The sequence below is a fragment of the Heterodontus francisci genome, chromosome 34 (assembly GCF_036365525.1).
Source record: "Heterodontus francisci isolate sHetFra1 chromosome 34, sHetFra1.hap1, whole genome shotgun sequence".
Classification (NCBI taxonomy): Eukaryota; Metazoa; Chordata; class Chondrichthyes; order Heterodontiformes; family Heterodontidae; genus Heterodontus; species Heterodontus francisci.
The window spans coordinates 19857656-19880578 of record NC_090404.1 but is presented as its reverse complement, the minus strand read 5'-3'; the positions used below and the strand labels follow the sequence as shown (position 1 = coordinate 19880578).

The window sequence follows — 22923 nt, the reverse complement described above, 5'->3', positions numbered from 1 at the left end:
TCGCACACAGAACACGTGTACAGTTTCTCCACGCTGTGAACAGTGCTTTTTCCTCTCAGGTTCAAAATTCTCTGATATTCAGGTTACGATACATTGGGCGACAGTCAGATCCTGATGCGATGTTGGTTTGAGTTTGGGTTTCTGACTGTAAATTCTACCCTTCTAATACCCTGTGAAATTAATCTAGAACAGCAAAAAGGGAGTGAGAGAGAAACCACAAAGCCGGTTGCAAAATGGAGCTGAACGAATCTGGTAATTTGTGGGGACAGCAACAGGAAAACGTGATCATGAAACTGAATTGTTGTGAAAACACAACTGATGTCCTTCAGTGAAAGGAACACACCAACCAGTCTGAGCCGACACAAGGCTCTGGCCTCACTGGGAGGAAGGGCAGAGAGCGAGGGACAGAGAGCAATAGAAGCGACAAGGGGGCAAAGGAGAGGGATTTTAAGTATCTACACTCAACCAGACTTTGACAGAACCTTCCAAATCCTCAACATCCAGCATCTAGAAGGGCCAGGGTAGCAGGTGTATGGAACACCTTCACCTCCAAGTTCCCCTCCAAGTCACACACCATCCTGACTTGTCTGACATCCAGTACTGGATGAAGAGAAATTTCCTCCAATTAAATATTGAGATGTTTGAAGCCATTGTCTTCAGTTCCTGCTACAAACTCCACTCCCGAGCGACCAACTCGATCCCTCTCTCTGGAAACTGTGAGGATTAACCAGACTGTTTATAGCCTTAATGCCATATTTGACCCCAAGTTGAGCTTCTGGTGACATATTCACACCATCACCAAGACCACACAGGCTCCCAGTTAAGCACCATCTCAATTTTAAAATCCTCATCCTTGTTTTCAAATCCCTCCATGCCCTCACCCCTCACTATCTCTATAATCTCCTCCAGCCCTACAACCCTCCGAGAGATCAGAGCTCATCTAATTCTGACATCTTGAGCATCCCTGATTTTCATTGCTCCACCACTGGTGGCTGTGCCTTCAGCTGCCAAGGCCATAATCTTTGGAGTTCCCTCACTAAACTTCTCTGCCTCGCTTTCCTCCTTGAAGACACTCCTTAAAACCAACCTTTTTGACCATCTGCCCCAATATCTCCTTATTTCAGTGTCAAATGTTGCTTTATAACAAATACTCTTGTGAAACACCTTGAAATGCTTGATTACATTAAAGGCACTATACAAATGCAAATTGTTGTTCCTTCATCATCACAGGGTGAAAATCCTGTAACTCCTTCCCTAACACCATTGTATACACCACATGGACTTCAGTGGTTCCAAAACACGCCAAGCATCACCTAAAATCATAGCATCGTTGAATGGTTACAGCACAGGAGGCGGCCATTCGGCCCATCCTGTCTGTGCCGGATCTCTGCAAGAGAAACTCAGTAGTTCCACTTTCCTGCCTTTTCTCCAGAGCCCTGCAAATCTCTTCTTTTCAGATAATTACCCAAATGCCTTTTGAAATCCACGATCGAATCTGCCTCCACCACACTCTCAAGCAGTGACTTCCAGATCCTAATCACTCACTGCGTAAAAAGGTTTTTCCTCGTGCCGCCATTGGAAAGTGAGTTGCATTCAGGGGACTCCGACACTACATGCCTGGTCCTCCTTGACTGCTTGGTGGTCACACATTCCCCCTCTCCTGCTCACTCTTCAGTTGTGGGGGAACCACATCCAGAAACGTACTACCTACGTAACTCTCAGCCTTACAGGAGGATCCACAGTGACACCAGTTGCTGCTCCAGCTGACGATACCTCCTACACATGCAGCTGTCCAGGACACGAGAAGCTTCCTAGAGTTGTCACATGGAACAGGATGTGCATCTAATGGGACTGAGGTGCACTGCCATTATTCTAGTTATTAGAACATTAACTACTTCCAGTCTGCTGACAGCACTTTATGTTATAGGGAGGTTATTTTAAATAATACGCAAGACTTATTTAGACTTAAGCTTACTTAAACACAAGTAATTTAAAAACTTGCCAAACTTAAAAACACGTCAGACAGTTTACGAAAGTTCTTAGTTTAACCCAAAGCCCTAACTTAAAGAAATAAAGTCAATGGTAATACTCACCAGCCAATCACCTACCTGTTGCGTTGTAACATCACTTGTTATCGTTTTCGCTGAATATACGTTGTCATCATTCAGGTGTCCGGGGTCCTGGAAAAGGAGTGGACAAAAGCCACCACTGTCAGTCCAGGATAGAAATTCAGAAGAGACAAACATTTCTCTTGGTTTGAGTTTTGTGTGTGTAAATCCTCCCCTTCTAAGCCCCTGTAAATGAGTTTACAAAAGCCATCACTGTCAGTCCAGGATAGAAATTCACAACATTCTCTCCTCCTGCTTCCTGGCCCAGGATGGCCGTGCATTCCCCTTGTTGCACACTGCACCCTAGAAAGATGGGCCTGTCACCGGCAGAAGCCCTGCAGCTGCCACCCTGTTCGGTGCAAACGTGGGACCGGGAGCTTCTTACTCAGGGTTTGAGGCCCACACCAGGTGTTCAAAATTGGAAAGTGTTCCCTGCTTTATATTGGGGCCTGGGGCTAAACTGGGTGTGAAGCCCGCATTGCCCCCAGCGTTTACAGGAGTATGGCGAAGGCAGTTTCAATCAAGGCATTCAAGAGGGAATTGAATTATCTGAAATGGAAGAACACGCAAGGCTATGGGGAGAAGGTGGGGGTGTGGCACAAGGTAAATTGCTCCTTCAGAGAACTAGCACAAACACAATGGGCTGAATAGCATCCTTCTGTGCTGCAACAATTCTTTGAAGTGAACAATATCCCACACCCCAGACCCAAATATAAAACAGTGAACAATATCCCACACCCAGACCCAAATATAAAACAGTGAACAATATCCCACACCCAGACCCAAATATAAAACAGTGAACAATATCCCACACCCAGACCCAAATATAAAACAGTGAACAATATCCCACACCCCAGACCCAAATATAAAACAGTGAACAATATCCCACACCCCAGACCCAAATATAAAACAGTGAACAATATCCCACACCCCAGACCCAAATATAAAACAGTGAACAATATCCCACACCCCAGACCCAAATATAAAACAGTGAACAATATCCCACACCCCAGACCCAAATATAAAACAGTGAACAATATCCCACACCCCAGACTGAATATAAAACAGTGAACAATATCCCACACCCCAGACTGAATATAAAACAGTGAACAATATCCCACACCCCAGACTGAATATAAAACAGTGAACAATATCCCACACCCCAGACCCAAATATAAAACAGTGAACAATATCCCACACCCAGACCCAAATATAAAACAGTGAACAATATCCCACACCCAGACCCAAATATAAAACAATGAACATTATCCCACACCCAGACCCAAATATAAAACAGTGAACAATATCCCACACCCCAGACCCAAATATAAAACAGTGAACATTATCCCACACCCAGACCCAAATATAAAACAGTGAACAATATCCCACACCCCAGACCCAAATATAAAACAGTGAACATTATCCCACACCCAGACCCAAATATAAAACAGTGAACAATATCCCACACCCAGACCCAAATATAAAACAGTGAACAATATCCCACACCCCAGACTGAATATAAAACAGTGAACAATATCCCACACCCAGACTGAATATAAAACAGTGAACAATATCCCACACCCCAGACCCAAATATAAAACAGTGAACAATATCCCACACCCAGACTGAATATAAAACAGTGAACAATATCCCACACCCCAGACCCAAATATAAAAGTCACAGCAACCTACAATCCATTGGCTCTTAATTGGTCCATGTATGTTCTCACCTCCGTTCTGTGAGCATCGCCTGCACTAAAAGTAAAATACCGCGGATGCTGGAAATCAAGACAAAAGGAAAAAATGCTGGAAATACTCAGCAGGTCAGGCAGCATCTGTGGAGAGAGAAACAGAACTAAAGTTTCAGGCACATCGAGCCACCGGAGCCTGCAGCCTGGAACTCAGAGTGGGAGATGGGGGAAGAATAAGGAGACACAATATAGTCCAACACTCACAGCAACCAACAATCCACTGACATTACCGGGATAGGGAGACAGAGTTTCGAAACACTCACCAACACCACTCCAGTAAAACATCCCAGAAGGAAAAAGGGGGAACAGGGCAACAACCTGGGGGTTGGCTTTGACCAGAAACTGAACTGGAGTAGCCATATAAATACCGTGGCTACAGGATCAGGTCAGAGTAACTCACCTCCTGACTCCCCAAAGCCTGTCCACCATCTACAAGGCACAAGTCAGGAGTGTGATGGAATACTCTCCACTTGCCCGGATGTGTGCAGCTCCAACAACACTCAAGAAGCTCGACACCAGCCAAAGCAGGACGCTTAATTGGCATCCCATCCACATACATTCACTCCGTTTACCACTGACACACAGTGGCAGCAGTGTGTACCATCTACAAGACACATTACAGCCACACACCAACGCTCCTTAGACAGCACCTTCCAAACCCGCAACCTCTACCACCCATGACAAGGGCAGCAGATGCATGGGAACACCACCACCTGCAAGTTCCCCTCCAAGTCACACACCATCCTGACTTGGAACTATATCACTGTTCCTTCACTGTCGCTAGGTCGAAATCCCAGAACTTTCTTCCTAACAGCACTGTGGGTCTACCTACCCCACATGGACTACAGCGGTTCAAGAAGGCATCTCACCACCACCTTCTCAAGGGCAATTAAGGATGGGCAATAAATGCTGGCCCGGCCAGTGACGCCCACATCCCAGGAACAAATAAAAAAAGCAGTATGTTTGCCTGCCCTGATACCCCTCCCAGGCCTGTCAGTCAAACCCCCCACTCCTCCCAGTCCACAGCTCAGCCTATCAGCTTGCAGCTTCCTGCACCTTGAGCCAGCCCTACCCAGTGGCCCAGTCCAAGGGGAGTCTTTGGGAACCAGGGAGGGGGGACCTCCTGCCCTGTGCTGTGTCCCAAATGGTTCCTCCCCTCCCCCAGGCCCCTTTATAACTGAGCTCCTTTAAAGTTTTGTCCTTTGATGTTACAGTTTTATTAATCTTTATTTCCTCCAAAAGAGCTGGAAATCTGGCAGCCGTTAACCCCGGGGCCTGTCACCGGGAGAAGCCCCGCTCGATGCAAACGCGGGACTGAGAGCCTCTTATTGGGGCTGTTGAGGCCGACACCGGGTGTTTCTGAAGCCCGCCCGCTCGCTCCATTCATTGATCCCGTCGCCTTCGCTTACCGGACTGCACATGCTCTGAACACTCTTCGGCACTGCGCATGCTCCAATCGGTGCTGGGAGTGGCGCGTGCGCACTGGTTTCCAGCGCCGGGAATGCTGGGTAAGGGTCAGAGATCACCTCAACCGGAGCAGCAGGAGGGAACCGCGAGGGGAGGAAGGTCTGAGCGGACGGAGGCGGGAAGGAGTGGGGTATCTGAATGAAGCGATTGTGGCCCCCATCGAAAGAGGTAGTGGGGACCTGAGTGAGGCGGCGATTTGGGTTTAATGTTTATTTTGTGTCAAATTGAGCAGCGCCATCTTTATTACTGGCACCCTCTCAAGCACCTTGACATGTTTCCTAAAGTGTGGTGACCAGAACTGGATACAATAATATAAAAGGCAAAATACTGCAGATGCTGGAAATCTGAAATAAAAACAAGAAATACTGGAACCACTCAGCAGGTCTGGCAGCATCTGTGAAAAGAGAAGCAGAGTTAACGTTTCGGGTCAGTGACCCTTCTTCGGAAGGATACAATATCCTAGCTGTGGCGTAACCAGAGCTTTGTAAAAAAAAAAATCAGCATAACTTCCTTCCTTTTGCATTCAATACTTCTATTTATGAGGCCCAAGATCCCATTTGCTTTGCCAGCTGTTCTCTCAATATCCCCTGCCACCTTCAATGATCTATGCACATGAACCCCCAGGTCCCTCCATCCCTGCACACTCTGTAGAACTGCACCATTACGTATATAATTGCCTCTCCCTCTTCCTTCTGCCAGAATGCATCACCTCACTACGAGGGTTGTATTCTCTGGAATTCAGAAGATTAAGGGGTGAATTGATCAAAGTTTTCAAGATATTGAATGAAACTGATAGGGTACATAGAGAGAAATTACTTTTGCTGGTTGGGGAACCCAGTACTTCAGGGCATAGTCTAAAACTTAGAGCCAGGCCTTTCATTATTCCAGCCCTGGGCCCTGTAAACCTGAGCATTAATTGACCCCTGCTGTACGTACACAGAATTACAGCCCGGAAACAGGCTGTTTGGCCCCACTAGTCTGTGCTGGTGTTTGTAGTCCATATGAGCCTCCTCCTAAACTAATTACCTTATCCCTCCCTGCCCCCAAATTCCTCTATTCCCTTCTCTCTCATTAATTTATGGAGCTTCCCCTTAAACAGACAATTGCTATCAGCTTCAACCACTCCATATGGCAGTGAGTTCTCACCACTCTCTGAGTAGAGAAATTCCTCCTAAGTTCTCTATTTGACCTGTTAATGTCTGTCTTATATTGCTGCCCCCTTGTTCTGACTCACTGATAATTTTAAAGACCTCTATCAGATCTCCTCCTCATCTTCTCTTTTCCAGAGAAAGGAGCCCCAGCCTGCTCAATCTTGCTGGATTGTAACATCCTCTCTGGTGATATCTTTGTAAATCTATTCTGCACTTTCTTCGGTGTTTCAATATCCTTTTTTAATATGGAGACCAGAACTGCTCACAGTCCTTCTAAGCGAGGTTCTCAGTAAATTTAACATTCCCTCCCTGCTGTTACATTGTATTCCTCTAGAAAAGAACATCAGCTCTTTCTTTGCTCACTTATCGTCTTGTGTTTCTCCTTTTAGTGATTTATGTGACTCTGTTCCCAGATCTCTTTGCTCCTCTGCTCCATTTAATTTCTTACATTCTAACCAATAATTGATCTCCTCATTCCTCCTCCCAAAATGAACCAGCTCACATTTCACTATGTTGACTTTCATTTCCCATTTATCTGTCCAGTCTGCCAAACTGTTTGTCTTCCTGGATTTCAGTGCAGTTTCCACATTATTAGTTCAACCACTAATTTGGTGACATCTGAAAATTGTGAAAACATCCCTCTAATTCCTGAGTCCAAATGTGGGTAATGAACAGAAGTCCCATTGTACTTCACACCGTAGTTGATGTCCCGGGCACTCGGGTTTCTGTATAATTTATTTAATTTAGTTTATTGTCTCTCCGGCCCCAATCTCCATGGAATGATGTGAAAATAATCATCCATTCAACAATTGAGCCATTCAATGGCGGTTTAATTACCCAGGACTCCCTCTGGCTCAGAAAGTCCCCTATCAATGATACAGGAGCCCAGTGCGTGGGGTTGGCCTGTGCTCTGCTCTGAGTATGTGCAGTGTGGGTGGTGAAGACAAACTGAGGCGGAACAGGCGGCTAGGGAGGCGGGAGGAGACTGTGGGCGCAGGGGAGGAACTGGAGCCATGGCTCGGCAGGGAAGCTTCATAAACACCTGGGGTCGGCCTGAGGCCCGAATAAGAAGCCACAGGCCCCGTGTTTACCCCGCTGTGACAGGCCCGGGGGAGTGGGGGCACTGGCCACCTTTATGTAGAGGATGGGTGCAGGGCGTATGTATGGCCATCTTGGTGAGGGCACAGAGAGTGGGCAAGGCTTCAGAGTCTCTGTTCGCACCAGGTCCTAGTGCCTGCGAGATGTAGCATCCTGGACAACAGGGCTTTAAAGCAGCTTCACCCACTCCCAGGCTGCAAGTGATATTTGCAGCCTAGAGGAGTCCGTGGGCCGTGTAAATATTCAGTGTGAGAGGTTACAGTCCCTGTGTAGTTACCTGAAGGCGCTGCTCCTCAACTTAGAATCATCGAAATTCACAACACGAAAGGAGGCCATTCAGCCCATCATGTCCACACCGACCAACAAGGAGTCATCCAGCCTAATCCCACTTGCCAGCTCTTGGTCCGTAGCCTTGTAGGGTCGTGCATTTCAAGCACATATCCGAGAACTTTTTAAATGTTATGAGGGTTTCTGCTTCTACCACCCTCCCAGGCAGTGAGTTCCAGATCCTCACCACCCTCTCGTTAAAACATTCCCCTCGAATCCCCTCTAAACCTCCTACCTCTTACCCTAAATCTATGCCCCCAGTTTATAGGCCCCTCAACCCAGGGGAATAGGTCCTTCCTATCCACTCTATCTAGACCCCTCATAATTTTATGCATTTCAATTTGGTCTCCCCTCAGCCTCCTCTGTTCCAAAGGAAACAACCCTCACCTATCCAATCTCACCTCATAACTAATATTCTCCGGTCCAGGCAACATCCTCGTAAATCTCCTCTGTACCCTCTCTAATGCAATCACATCTTTCCTATAGTGTGGTGACCAGAACTGCATGCAGTACTCCAGCTGTGGCCTAACCAGTGTTTTATGCATTTCCAGCATCGCCTCCCTCCTCTTACATTTTGTGCCTCAGCTAATAAAGGCAAGTATCCCGTATGCTGGACCACCTTATCTACCTGCTCAACCACCTTCTGGGATCTATGGACATTCACTCCAAGGCCCCTCTGTTCCTCTATACTTCTCAGTATCCTCCCATTTATTGTGTATTCCCCTGCCTTGTTCGCTTTTCCCAAATACATTACCTCACACTTGTCTGGATTGAATTCCACTTGCCGCTGTTCTGCCCACCTGACTAGTCCTTTGATATCTTTCTGCAGTCTGCAGCTTTCTCCTTCATTATCAACCACACGGTCAATTTTTTTTATCATCTGTAAACTTCTTAATAAAACCCATTAAAGTCCAAATCATTGATATATACCACAAAAAGCAAGGGACCGAGTACTGACCTTTGCAGAACTCCACTGAAAACAGTCTCCAGTCACAAAAACACCATCGACCATTTGCTTCCCGCCTCTGAGACAGTTTCGGCTCCAACTTGCCACTTTGCCTTGGATCTCATCGGCTGTTACTTTGGTGATGAATGTGCTGTGCGGGACCTTATCAAAGGCTTTGGTTATACTTTAGTCCCACTCTCCAAACCTTTGGTTGCTCGGTGTGGAGGGAGGTGGGTAAGTCGGAGTATCTTCTCCTGGACCTGCTCTTGGGCCTGGTTAAAACAGCAATGTGTTGGTCCAGGATGTGCAGTACTGTGTTGGGGATGAGGGTGTCACTGTGTCTGCCGGTCACTCTTTCGTGGTATTGTCTGTGCCTGGGTGGCCCTAGAGAGGGAGCACACTTGATATCTTCTGTGTCCAGGCGGGGGGTACCTCAGGATACAGAGTGTCTCATAAACACTGGTAACAGCATTCTGGTTTAGTTGGGAACGACCCCTTGGTTTTTGTTGCAACTCTGTTACTTATTTTGGCTTCTTTTTGTGTGGACCACATACCTGGGGAAACAAGAGAGGAAAGAATGTTCCATAGGAACTAGAATTGTCTGTTCTGAAATTCCTCCCCTCCCCTGTCAGCATTCCTGTTGTAGAAATCCAGATTATGCCAAATTGTTGAACAAATTCTCCGGACTCAGACGTTGAGAATAAACATTTTATTGCATGATATCATGGGGTGCACACCTTACCTAAAGGCGGTCCAGTGCTACTCCAAAGAGCTACAGATCGCCATGGACTTATATAGTATAACAGAGGCAGAGCTAACAGTTTCACAATTAGATAAACACCCACAAGACCGTCTACGTGACTGTGCACCATGCAGAGTCCGTTATGAGTAAAGCGTTAGTTTCAACAATAACAAACTTTTGTTCCTTAATTCAATGCCCACTCCAGACACCATATCTGGCCGTAGCATCTGGCTAGGTTGCACAAACACGATAAAAGCGGAAGAGCCAGCAGCGAACAGTCTTTGCCCACTTTCCATATCTGTCATGAGTTCAGTCTCCACCTTGTGTCAGTGGATTGTGGTTAGTTGCTCTCTCTACATTCTTATGACCGTTGGTTAGATTAGCTACAAGCTGCGTCCTGTTTTGCTGCTTCTACAAAGTTAAGTAATAATTAGCAAGCACAGCAAAACTTCTCCCACAATCCCTCCTTTTATCATACCATGATAACAAAACATCATCATATGCGGAGGGGGAGGCAGGGGCTTAAAATGTCGCTGAAATCCAACGTCTCTTTCTGCTATTGCGTGACATTGGGCTTCAACGACACTCCAAGGCAGCTGCAAGGTCAAGCTAGCAATACATGATTGATTAATTTCATCTTAAATGTCCCCATAAAATTCTGTTCTTAAAATTCTAAAATTCCGTTCTCACAGTCCCCCTCTTGACTCTTCAGACCCCTTTTAAGAATCCTTCCCTTGATCCCACCTAGGTGCCTTTAATGGTCTCTATTTGTCCAGAAACAGCCTTCAACACCCGGAGGGGTCGCACTCAATACGTTGCCTGCTTATATCACAAGGGGGCAGCGGGAACTCTGTGAAGGCATAAGTTTTGCAGGGGCTTCAATTACTTGTTTACAACGTAAAAGGTGGTACACTTGTACAATTACCATCTCAGTTAAGCATCACTGTTACATAATCGATTGTACAAACATAATACAATTTCATAAAGTACATTGTTCATTCATTAGCTCACTTGAAGAATATATGAAAAGGTTATACAATTACCCCTTTTATGGCATAACTAATTGTCCCTCCTTTGACAGAGCAAGTTCGAACACTAATTGCTTTTCGGGTAGCTGTCCAACCTGTGTTCATACATCCTCTTGCGTCGCCTAATTAATTTCTTAAGTTGCCAAATTAAGTATGTCACATCTAACGCCATGATACCCAAAACCACTATCAGGACATGGGAGATCATTCTAAACCAGGGGTGTATCTGCACGTCTGACCCCCAGTTCCATAAGTCCTCCTGCCAGGCAGAATCATTTAGCTTGTCAATCTCATCTTGTAGCCTCTGTGACTGTTGTTCCAGATTGTAGTACACTAAAGCAATGACTTCTAGCTGCTGTCTATCTTTACCCAAGCGTGTGGGCAATGGCTGAATAGTATATTCATAGTCCCGGAGGTAAGTTGTCAAATCCTCCTTAATACTTTCTGTCACAGTTATCATTTCTGTCTTTTGTTTATGTATCTGTACCAACTCCATCTTCCCTACTCGGGTTGGTATTTGTGGGTTGAACCAAAATGTACTGTTGCTCACCGGACAAGTCCGTTTATGTCCATACTGGTACTCCTTCGCTGTGGTGGTTAAGCAATATCTCCCCTTTCCCATATAGGCCACGTGGGCTAATCCTGACAATGCTTTCCTAGTTTCCATGGTGCAATTTACAGTGGTATTAAATCCACATTTTGATTCTGCCGTTTTATATTTAGGATGAGGACATATGATCACCTGGTTTTCCAGACTACACTCAGACAATGGACAATGTTGTTCCAATTACCTCTTTTCCAATTTCCATAACATAGGGTAAAATATCATTTGTAACATTTTCAATTTCAAAGGAAAGCATCTCCATCAGGAAAGACAGCATTTTAGATTAAAGCCCAATTATTACCAAACTTTTAACATCTTTTGTAAGATGTTTCTAATGCCAGGATTTTTTTTTCAACAAAGATGATTCCAAATTCCAATTCACTACAATAAATATTTAAAAATCAAAACTGCCAATGTTATATGAACGAGTCTTGTGTCCGGAACTTAAGACTCCTCCAAAACATGACATAATCAACTTGAAAGTTCATTGTGGCAACAAATGAAATTTCCAGTTCTTCAACTTAAACAGGTCAATTAACCTTAACAGTATTAATTTAATTCAGACTTATTAACTTATAATACTTATTAACTACACACAGAACAGAATAGCACGTGCTTATTTCAAAAGATAGGTAAATTACGTCATTTTCTTGTTCTTTCTTCAGGTGCCTTTTCAAATGACTGTAATAAAACCAAAACTAAAGAAAAAGTTATTTAACATTCTTACAACAAAAGACTTAACACTAGGTCCTTACACAAATTTTAATCTTTCCCATTATCTCCTTTTTATCCTTCTCTCCCTTAAAACAATATTCAATCTTTTGACATTTGCTGCTTAAAAACAGTCAGTAAAACATGTCTTTAATTTAACTCCAAAAAACTAGAACAGATTTTAAACTGGAACTCCAATTGAAGCAGGAGTTGTAAACTTCAAATTGGATTTCTGCCAGACATCTTCAGACCTTCAAGGCTGAAGCTTATCTCTTAGAAAATTGTTCCTTGCCTATTCACAGTTGCAAAACTAATTAAAAAAAATAAAACTTTAACTTAAAATATAATTCAATTTTATATCCAATTCCTGGGTGCACAACACTAAATAGAAATGAACACACTCAACAATCACTTTTCACACTCATTCAATTCCAAACAACTTAATAGAATTCAATTTTCAACATTAAAGCCAGACAACAAAGAGTTAACGACAGTCAGTTCTACAGAACACAAGCTGTACAGAACACAAGCTGTACATCCCAGATATTCAATTCATTCGTGGAAGCTTCCAACATTCACACATTCAAATCAAAGACACAGTAATTTGTTTTTACTCTAAAACATACCTATCTTTAAAAACACGTAATTACCGTGGCGCTTCTGCGTCTCCTTCGAGGGGGCAAACGGACGTGGGTCGCCTTTCTCCGGAGGACATGGATTACTTGTCCCCGGGGGCGACCCTTCCTTCTTGGAAGCCGTTGAGCCCATTCTTCCTTCTACTTTCTCAATACTTCTTGACACTCGAATAGTGTTTCTTTCTATGAGGCAAGCAGCATTAACACAAAAGACAAACAAGACACAATAACGGAACGAATAGACACTAGGATACGAACAGGCACAGTTAATGTTAAATTCTCAAGGTCAGCTAACCGGCTCACCCCTGTCTCCTCAGGTCAACGATTTTTCGTTCTCTGTATTGTCACCTGCCTCTTTCTCCAGGGCCAGATCAGCTGGTGTACTCAGGAGCAACGATCACGTGCCTGTCGGGTCAGTTGGTATTTAATTAGTTATTGCCCTAATCGTTACTGTCCCACCCTCTTGTCACACAGCATCTTTCTCCACCCAGTGCGAGATCAGCTCGTGTACTCAGGTGATGATCTCTACTCGGCCCAGCCGACTGCGCCAGATTCACTAAATTTACTGGATTTTCTACTTTAGGTTCCTAATCCACGTTAGGTTCATTTAGGATCCCGTACAAAAGGGATCCTGCCGACTATGCCAAATTGTTGGAGAAATCCAGATTATGCCAAATTGTTGAACAAATTCTCCGGACTCAGACCTTGAGAATAAACACTTTATTGCATGATCTCATGGGGTGCACACCTTACCTAAAGGCGGTCCAGTGCTACCCCAAAGCGCGACAGATCGCGATTGTTTATATGGTATAACAGGGGCAGAACTGACAGTTTCACAATGAAATACAACAACACAAGACAATCACAAGACCGTCTACGTGACTGTGCACCATGCAGAGTCCGAGGTCAGCAAAACATCAGGTTAAACAATAACAAGTCATTGTTCTTTAATTCAATGCCCACTTCAGATACCATGTCTGGCCGTTACTTCTGGCTAGGTTGCACAAACACGATAAGAATGAGGAAGAGTCAGCAACGAACAGTCTGTGTTCACTTCCCCATATCCATCATGAGTTCGGTCTCTACCTTGTGACAGTGGATTGTGGTTAGTTGCTCTGTCTACATTTTATGACCGTTGGTTAGATTAGCTACAAGCTGCGTCCTGTTTTGCTGCTTCTTAAAAGTTAAGTAATAATTAGCAAGCACAGCAAAACTTCTCCCACAGAATGTCAAGCCAAAAATCATGCCAAGATCTGACAGAGTTACTCGATTCATCAGGACTTGAATATTCTCGGCATTTGAATGCGGAAGAAGAAATTTTTGTCTATTCTGACTGTGCAAAAAGATTTCAGACATCAGTGTGACTGGAAACACACTGAGATGCACACACCCGAGTGAGAGTGTTCCAGTGCACTGACCGTGGAAAGAGCTTTAACCAGTTACACAGCCTGAAAAAACATCGCACCATTCACAACGAAGAGAAACTATAGAGGTGTTCTGTGGGTAGTTGAGCTGATCATCCAACCTGGAGAGACACAAGGACAGCCACACCATGGAGAAACCATGGAAATGTGAAGACTGTGGGAAGGGATTCAATTTCCCATCCCGGCTGGAAACTCATCGACGCAGTCACACTGGGGAGAGGCCGTTCACCTGCTCCATTTGTGGGAAGGGATTTACATGTTCATCCAGCCTCTATCTACACCAGCGAGTTCACACTGTGGAGAGACAATTTAAATGCTCTGACTGTGAGAATGGCTTTAAAAGCGCAAGGGATCTACAGACACACCAACGCACTCACACTGGGGAGAGGCCGTTCACCTGCTACGCGTGTGCGAAGGGATTTACATGTTCATCCAGCCTCTATAGACACCAGCGAGTTCACACTGGGGAGCGGCCGTTCACCTGCTCCGTGTGTGGGAAGGGATTCATTCAGTCATCCCAGCTCAATGCACACCAACTTGTTCACACTGATAACCGACCTTTTCCATGTTCTGACTGTGAGGAGAGATTTAAAAGCAACAAAGATTTACTGAAACACCAACACACTCACACTGGGGAGAGGCCGTTCACCTGCTGTGTGTGTGGGAAGGGATTCATTCAGTCATCAAACCTGCTGATACACCAACGGATTCACACTGGGGAGAAGCCGTTCACCTGCTCCGAGTGTGGGAAGGGATTTACGCAGTTATCCAACCTTCTAACACACCAGCGAGTTCACACTGGGGACAGGCCATTTACCTGCTCTGAGTGTGGGAAGGGATTCACTCAGTCATCCAATCTTCTGACACACCAGCGAGTTCACACTGGGGACAGGCCATTTACCTGCTCTGAGTGTGGGAAGGGATTCACTCAGTCATCCAATCTTCTGACACACCAGCGAGTTCATACTGGGGAGAGGTCAGTCACCTGCTCTGAGTATGGGAAGGGATTCACTCAGTCATCCAATCTTCTGACACACCAGCGAGTTCACACTGGGGACAGGCCATTTACCTGCTCTGAGTGTGAGAAGGGATTCACTCAGTTATCCAGTCTTCTGAGACACCAGAGAGTTCACACTGGGGAGAGACCATTCATCTGCTCTGAGTGTGGGAAGGGATTCGTTCAGTCATCCCAGCTCAATGTACACCAACTTGTTCACACTGATAACCGACCTTTTCCATGTTCTGACTGTGAGAAGAGATTTAAAAGCAACAAAGATTTACTGAAACACCAACGCACTCACACTGGGGAGAGGCCGTTCACCTGCTGTGAGTGTGGGAAAGGATTCATTCAGTCATCAAACTTGCTGACACACCAGCGAGTTCACACTGCGGAGAGGCCATTTAAATGTTCTGCCTGCGAGAAGAGCTTTAAAAAGAAAAGGGATCTACAGACGCACCAACGGACTCACACTGGGGAGAAGCCGTTCACCTGCTCCGAGTGTGGGAAGGGATTCGCTCAGTCATCCAGTCTTCTGAGACACCAGAGAGTTCACACTGGGGAGAGACCATTCATCTGCTCTGAGTGTGGGAAGGGATTCACTCAGTCATCCAACCTGCTAACACACCAGCGAGTTCACATATCACTGCAGGGGTTGGATTCTGCAGTTGCTGCTGTTAATCACATCCAGAACTGAATCATGACTGGAAGCCTGTTTCCAGTGGGGTTCCACAGGGCTCAGTACCAGGTCCCTTGCATTCTGCGATATATATCAATGATTTGACTTAAATGTAGGGAGCATGATTAAGAGGTTTGCAGATGAGACAAAAGGTGGGCGTGAGGAAGAAAGCTGTGGACTACAAGAAGATATCAATGGACTGCGGCTGGAGAACTGGTGTAGGAGGGAGGGCATCAGATTTCTGAGGCATTGAAACCAGTTCTGGGGCAGGTGGGAGCTGTATAAGATGGACGGGTTGCATCTTAGTATAACTGGGATGAATATCCTCGCAAGGAGACTTGCTAATTGCTGTTGGGGAGGGTTTAAACTAAATTGTCATGGGGATGGGAACTCGAGAGGGAGCTCAGATTGGAGGGAAGCAAAACTGGTAACTTGTCAGGGGTGTGGGAACCAGGAACAAGCATCAGAGAGGAATACCAAGGTGCACAGAATACTGGGGGAGATAGATAGCATGAGAGTAGGAAATAGTAAGTTATTATGTGGGGTCAGAGTAAGGAAGAAAGTAATAAAGTCTGAATCAGGGTTAATGTGCATGTATGTGATTGCACGGAGTGTGGTTAATAAGACTGGTGAGGTACAGGTGCAGATTGCCATGTGGAAATATGATGGTGTGGCTATAACAGAGACCTGGCTCAAAGAAGGGCAGGACTGAGTGTTAAATATTCCTGGATACAAGGTGTTCAGGAAAGATAGGAAAGGGAAAAAAGAGGGAGGGGTGGATTAAGGAGAGCATTGCAGTGCTGGAGAAAAAGGATGTCCCAGAGGGGTCAAGGACAGAATCAATTTGGCAAGAGCTTAGGAACAAAAAAGGTGCAGTTACATTGCTCGTTGTCGTCTATAGGCCACCAGCTAGTGGGAAGGATGTGGAGGAACAAATTTGCAAGGAAATTACAGAGAGGTACAAAAATTATAATGGGGACTTTAATTATTTAATAGTAGTAGTGTAAAGGGCAGTGAGGGGTAAGAGTTCCTAGAGTGTGTTCACGAACATTTTCTACAACAGTATGTTGCTAGTCCAACGAGAAAGGAGGCACTGCTAGACCTGGTTCTTGGAAATGAGATGGGCCAAGTGGATCAGTATCAGTAGGGAAGCATTAGGAGATAGTGATCATTGTATCATCAGGTTTAGGCTGACTATAGAACAGGACAAAGAGAAATCCAGGGTAAGAATAATTAACTGGAGTAAAGCCAACTTCAATGGGGTAAGAATGGAGCCGGGGTGAATAAATTGTAGTCAAAAGCTGGCAGGAAAACCGGTAGATGAACAATGGACAACCTTTAAAGAAGAGATAGTTCTGGCACAGTCAAGGTATGTTCCCTCGAAGGGGAAAAGTAGGGCAAACAAATCCAGAGCTCCCTGGATGACAAAAGAGGTAGAGATTAAGATCAAGATAAAAAAGTATGCTTATGACAGATGCCAGGTAGAAAATACTATTGAGAACCAGGCTGAATATAGAAAGTCCAGGCTAGAGGAGGGTTTGTAGTGGATTTCCCCAGGGATCGGTGATGGGACGCCGTGCTTTTCCTGATGTATATTAATGACCTTGACCTTGATGTACAGGGCACAATTTCAAAGTCTGCCGATGATACAAAACTTGGAAGAACTGTGAGGAGGATAGTGTAGAACTTCAAAAGGACATAGACAAGTTGGTGGAATGGGCAGACAGGTGGCAGATGAAGTTCAATGCAGAGAACTGTGAAGTGATTCATTTTGGTAGGAAGAACATGGAGAGACAATCTAGAATAAAGGGTACAATTCTAAAGGGCATGCAGGAGCAGAGGGACCTGGGTGTATATGTGCATAAGTCAGTGAAGGTGGCAGGACAGGCTGAGAGAGCAGTTAATAAAACATACAGCATCCTGGTCTTTATTAATAGGGGTATAGAGTACAAGAGCAAAGAAGTTATATTGAACTTGTTTTGGACACTAGTTCAGCCTCAGCTGGAGTATTGCGTCCAGTTCTGGGCGCTGCAATTTAGGAAAGACGTGAAGGCATTGGAGAGATTACAGAAAAGATTCACAAGAATGGTTCCAGAGATGAGGAATTTCAGTTATGAGGACAGATTGGAGAAGTTTAACTGTTTACTTTGGAGAAGAGAAGGCTGAGAGGTGATTTGATAGGGGTATTCAAAATCATAAGGGGTCTGGACAGAGTAGATAGAAACTGTTGCCACTCATAAAAGGATCGAGAATGAGAGGGCACAGATTTGAAGTAATTGGTAGGAGAAGCAAAAGTGATATGAAGAAAAACGTTTTCACGCAGCGAGTGGTTAAGGTCTGGAATGCACTGACTGAGAACGTGGTGGGTGCAGGTTCAATTGAAGCATTCAAAAACGAATTCGTTATATAAAAAGGATGAATGTGCATGATTATGGGGAGAAGGCAGTGGAATGGAACTGAGGGAATTGCTCTTTCAGAGAGCCAGTGCGGAGACAATGGGCTGAATGGCCTCCTCCTGCACTCTAATGATTCTGAGACTGGTCAGATGGGCGGAAAATGGAATTCAATCCAGTGAAGTGCATTTGGGGAGGGCAAAAAAGACAAGGGAATACACAATAAATGATAGGATACTGAGAAGTGTAGAGGAAAAGAGGGGCCTTGAGTGCATGTCCACAAGTTCCTGAAGTTGGCTGGTAGATAAGGTGGTTAAGAAGGCATACGTGGTGCGAGGGATAGGCCAAATAGTTATAGGCTGGTCAGTCTGACCTCAGTGGTGGGTAAATTGTTAGAATCTATTCGGGGGGACAGGATAAACTGCCACTTAGAAAGGCACCGATTAATCGGGGATAGTCAGCATGGATTTGTTAAGGGAAGGTCATGTCTTACTAATGTAATTGAGTTTTTTGAGGAAGTAACAAGGAGGATTGATGAGGGTAGTGCAGTGGATGTGGTTTACATGGACTTTGGTAAGGCATTTGACAAGGTCCCACTTGGCAGACTGGTCAGTAAAATGAAAGCCCATGGGACACAACGCTGGCATCTACCCGGCAATGTGGAAAATTGCCCAGGTATGTCCTGTACACAAATGCCCAAGTATGTCCTGTCCGGCCCATCAGCCTACTCTCAATCATCCATAAAGTGATGGAAGGTGTCATCAACAGTGCCATCGAGCAGCACTTGCTTAGCAATAACCTGCTCAGTGACGCTCAGTTTAGGTTCCGCCAGGGCCACTCAGCTCCTGACCTCATTACACCCTTGGTTCAAACATGGACAAAAGAGCTGAACTCAAGAGGTGAGGTAAGAGTTGACTGCCCTTGACGTCAAGGCAGCATTTGACCGAGTAAGGCATCAAAGAGCCCTAGCAAAATTGGAGTCAATGGGAATCAGGGGGAAAACTCTCTGCTGGTTGGAATCATACCTAGCTCAAAGAAAGATGATTGTGGTTGTTGGAGGTCAATCATCTGAGCTCCAGGACATCACTGCAAGAGTTCCTCAGGGTAGTGTCCTAGGCCCAACCATCTTCAGCTGCTTCATCAATGACCTTCCTTCAATCATAAGGTCAGAAGTGGGGATGTTCGCTGATGATTGCACAATGTTCAGCACCATTCGTGACTCCTCAGATACTGAAGCAGTCCGTGTAGAAATGCAGCAAGACCTGGGCAATATCCAGGCTTGGGCTGATAAGTGGCAAGTAAGATTCGCGCCACACAAGTGCCAGGCGATGACCCTCTCCAACAAGAGAGAATCTAACCATCTCCCCTTGACATTCAATGGCATTACCATCGCTGAATCCCCCACTATCAACATCCTAGGGGCTACCATTGACCAGAAACTGAACTGGAGTCGCCATATAAATACCGTGGCTACAAGAGCAGGACAGAGGCTAGGAATCCTGAGGCGAGTAACTCACCTCCTGACTCCCCAAAGCCTGTCCACAATCTACAAGGCCCAAGTCAGGAGTGTGATGGAATACTCTCCACTTGCCTGGATGGGTGCAGCTCCAACAATACTTAAGCTCGACACCATCCAGAACAAAGCAGTCCGCTTGATTGGCGCACCATCCACAAACATTCACTCCCTCCACCACCGACGCACAGTGGCAGCAGTTTGTACCATCTACAAGATGCACTGCAGCAACGCACCAAGGCTCCTTAGACAACACCTTCCAAACCCGCGACCTCGACCACCTCGAAGGACAAGAGCAGCAGATGCATGGGAACACCACCACCTGCAAGTTCCCGTCCAAGTCACACCATCCTTTCTTGGAACTATATCACCATTCCTTCACTGTCGCTGGGTCAAAATCCTGGAACTCCCTTCCTAACAGCACTCTGGGTGTACCTACCTCACATGGACTGCAGCGGTTCAAGAAGGCAGCTCACCACCACCTTCTCCAGAGCAATTAGGGATGGGCAGTCAATGCTGGCCAGGCCAGTGACGCCCACATCCTGTGAATGAATTCAAAAAATAAAAAATACAGGGGAATGTGGCAGGTTGGATCCAAAATTGGCTCAGGGCCAGGAAACAAAGGGTAGTAGTCGACAGATGTTTTTGTGAATGGAAAGCTGTTTCCAGTGGTGTTCCACAGGGCTCAGTGTTGGGTCCCTTGCTGTTTGTGATATATATTAATGATTTGGACTTAAATGTGCGAGTCATGATTGGGAAATTTGCTGATTACACAAAAATTGGCCGTGTAGTCGATATTGAAGAGGGTAGCCGTAGACTCCAGAAAGATAGCAATGGTTTGGTTGAATGGGCAGAAAAGTGGCAAATGAAATTCAATCCAGAAAAGTGTGAGGTAATGCATTTGGGGAGGGCAAATAAAGTGAGGGAATACACAATAAATGGGAGGATATTGAGAGGGGTAGAAGAAGTGAGATACCTTGGAGGGCATGTCTACACATTCCTGAAGGTGGCAGGACAGGTAGATAGAGTGAAGAAGGCATATGGAATGCTTTCCTTTATTGGCCGAGGTATAGAATTCAAAAGCAGCGATGTAATGCTGGAACTGTGTGAAATGCTGGAATTGTATGAAACGCTGGTTAGGGCATAGCTGGAGGATTGCGTACAGTTCTGGTCACCACATTACCGAAAGGACATAATTGCTCTAGAGAGAGTACAGAGGAGATTTACAAGAATGTTGACAGGGCTCGAAAGTTGTAGTTCTGAGGAAAGATTGGATAGGCTAGGGTTATTTTTCTTAGAACAGAGGAGGCTGAGGGGTGACTTAACAGAGGTATACAAAATTATGAGGGGCCCAGATAGACAGGAAGGCCCTGTTTCCCCTCGTGGAGAGGTCAGTTACCAGGGGGCACAGATTTAAGGTGATTGGTGGAAGGATTAAAGGGGACATTAGGAAAAACTTTTTCACCCAGTGGATGTCTGGAATTCACTGCCAGGAACGGTGGTGGAGGCAGAAACCCTCAATTCTTTCAAAAGGTACCTGGACATGCACCTGAAGTACTGCAACCGGCAAGGCTATGGACCAGGTGCTGGAAGGTGGGATTAAATTGGGCGGCTGTTTTTTTTTCCTGACCAGTATGGACACGGGCTCAATGGCCTCCTTCTGTGCCGTAATTTTTCTATGGCGCTTTGCTTGCTTTTATTGGCCGAGGCATAGGATATAAGGGAGGTTATACTGGAACTGTTAAAAACACTGGTTAGGCCACAGCTGGAATACTGTGTGCAGTTCTGGTCACTGCATTACAGGAAGAATGTGATTGTATTAGAGAGGGTACAGAGGAGATTTACAAGGATGTTGCCAGGATTGGAGAATTTTAGCTGTGAGGAAAGATTGGTTAGGTTAGGGTTGTTTTCTTTGGAACAGAGGAGACTGAGGTATATAAAACTGTGAGGGGCTGAGATAGAGTGGGTAGGAAGGAGCTGTTTCCATTATCAGAGAGGTCAATAACCAGGGGATATAGATTTAAAGTAAATAGCAGAAGGATTGGAAGACAGTTGAGAAATCTTTTCACCCAGAGGGTTTGGTGGTTGGTGTCTGGAACTGAAAGGGTGTCTGAAAGGGTGATCGAGGCAGCAACCCACATCACATTTAAAAAGTACTTGGAAATGCAATTGAGGAACCGTAACCTACGAGGCTACAGACCAAGAGCTGGAAAGTGGGATTAAGCTGGATAACTCTTAACGGTCAGAGTGGACATGATGGACTGAATGGCCTCCTTCTGTGACATAACTTTTCTATGTTTCTATTTTGACAGTTGGGGTTTGTTTGTGCTGCTGTGAATAATCCTATAACTGGGCTTAATATTCTGGTTAAATGTCAAATAAATCAGCTTTGTTTTAAACACACTGTTGTAGATTTTTGTCTTTCCCACCTGAGTGTTTAGCATCACCTGGCTGGAGCTCAGAAAGGACAATCTGGGGGAGGATCGTACGGCAGGAACAAAACTTCAGCCTGAACACAGTCCTTCAGGATCACACTGAGAGGGACAAACGGCACTTTGGTCTTTCTTGTCTCTTTTCACTGACACCAAAGTCCCCGTGTGGGTTAATCCTGAGGCCTGTAAGAAATGTGTCCCAGCCGCTCTCTTCCATGGTTCAGAGCTCCTGGGCAGGGAACAGAAGGCTCCTTTACAACTGTGTTTAGAGTCAGGAAGAACAACGGTGAATGCTGGAAACGTGCTGTCAAATCAGAGATTGGTGTAAAACTGTGATCTGTTCCTGACTGAAAGTGAAACAGCAGGTTTAGGTTTCCAGTATGAAAATGATTGTGGTAATTATTCTACAAAACCTTAATGTGTTTGTGTGACACTTCTGAGTCTATCATCTTAAGGCAGGTGTTAACTTATTTAAAATGTTCAAAATAAATTGTATAAAGTCTACATTAAAATAGCAGATGGAGGAGTTCACAGGAGCCTGTTAACTGCTGGTACAATTATACAACAGATATTTGATCTCCAGATAAAGAAGGACCTGCAGCGTATTTCCAGGAATTCCCTGTTTTATTTATGTGAGAGTGTTAGACACCAGAATAACTAAAAATACACGACCTGGAACATCCACTGGAGTACTTTCCCAACAGTTACTCTGGGATCACTCCCACTGTGGAACTCCACCACTGACCCTGCTGAAGGTTGTAGGCTCAGGGAGTGGGCCTCCAGGAGTGGACTGTAAGAAAGCTGGGTTTCAGTATCCTGACAGATACATGGTGAGGAATCAAAGGAATCCTTACTAAAGAACTGTCTGGGGTTTTATCTGTCAGTGTAGGTCTAGGGGTGAATGATGCCTGACTCCCT

At 45.2% G+C, this 22923-nt stretch overlaps 2 protein-coding genes across 11 annotated transcripts in view; one reads left to right on the top strand and one right to left on the bottom strand.

The window, feature by feature from the left end:
- The window catches only part of LOC137349157 (zinc finger protein 664-like), a 90216-nt gene extending 81102 nt beyond the window's left edge, over positions 1-9114 (bottom strand). For 4 of the 8 annotated variants that reach the window (XM_068014573.1, XM_068014568.1, XM_068014571.1 and 1 more), the window contains exons 1-2: positions 4691-4763; positions 2094-2180 (exon numbers count right to left, since the gene is read on the bottom strand). The gene's annotated coding sequence lies outside the window, so the exon portion shown is untranslated. Of the gene's footprint in view, positions 1-2093; positions 2181-4690; positions 4764-5267; positions 5297-8859 lie in introns of those variants that run through there. The other 4 variants (XM_068014572.1, XM_068014576.1, XM_068014570.1 and 1 more) reach the window with 3 other exon arrangements.
- LOC137349170 (zinc finger protein 850-like) overlaps positions 4955-22923 on the top strand; it is a 92698-nt gene continuing 74729 nt past the window's right edge. Inside the window, exons 1-2 of one of the 3 annotated variants that reach the window (XM_068014587.1) lie at positions 4955-5493; positions 13151-15628. In XM_068014587.1, the coding sequence (XP_067870688.1) occupies positions 14120-15628 (1509 nt within the window). In that variant the 5' untranslated portion in view covers positions 4955-5493; positions 13151-14119. The remainder of the gene's footprint in view (positions 5494-13150; positions 15629-22923) is intronic. The other 2 variants (XR_010969268.1, XR_010969261.1) reach the window with 2 other exon arrangements.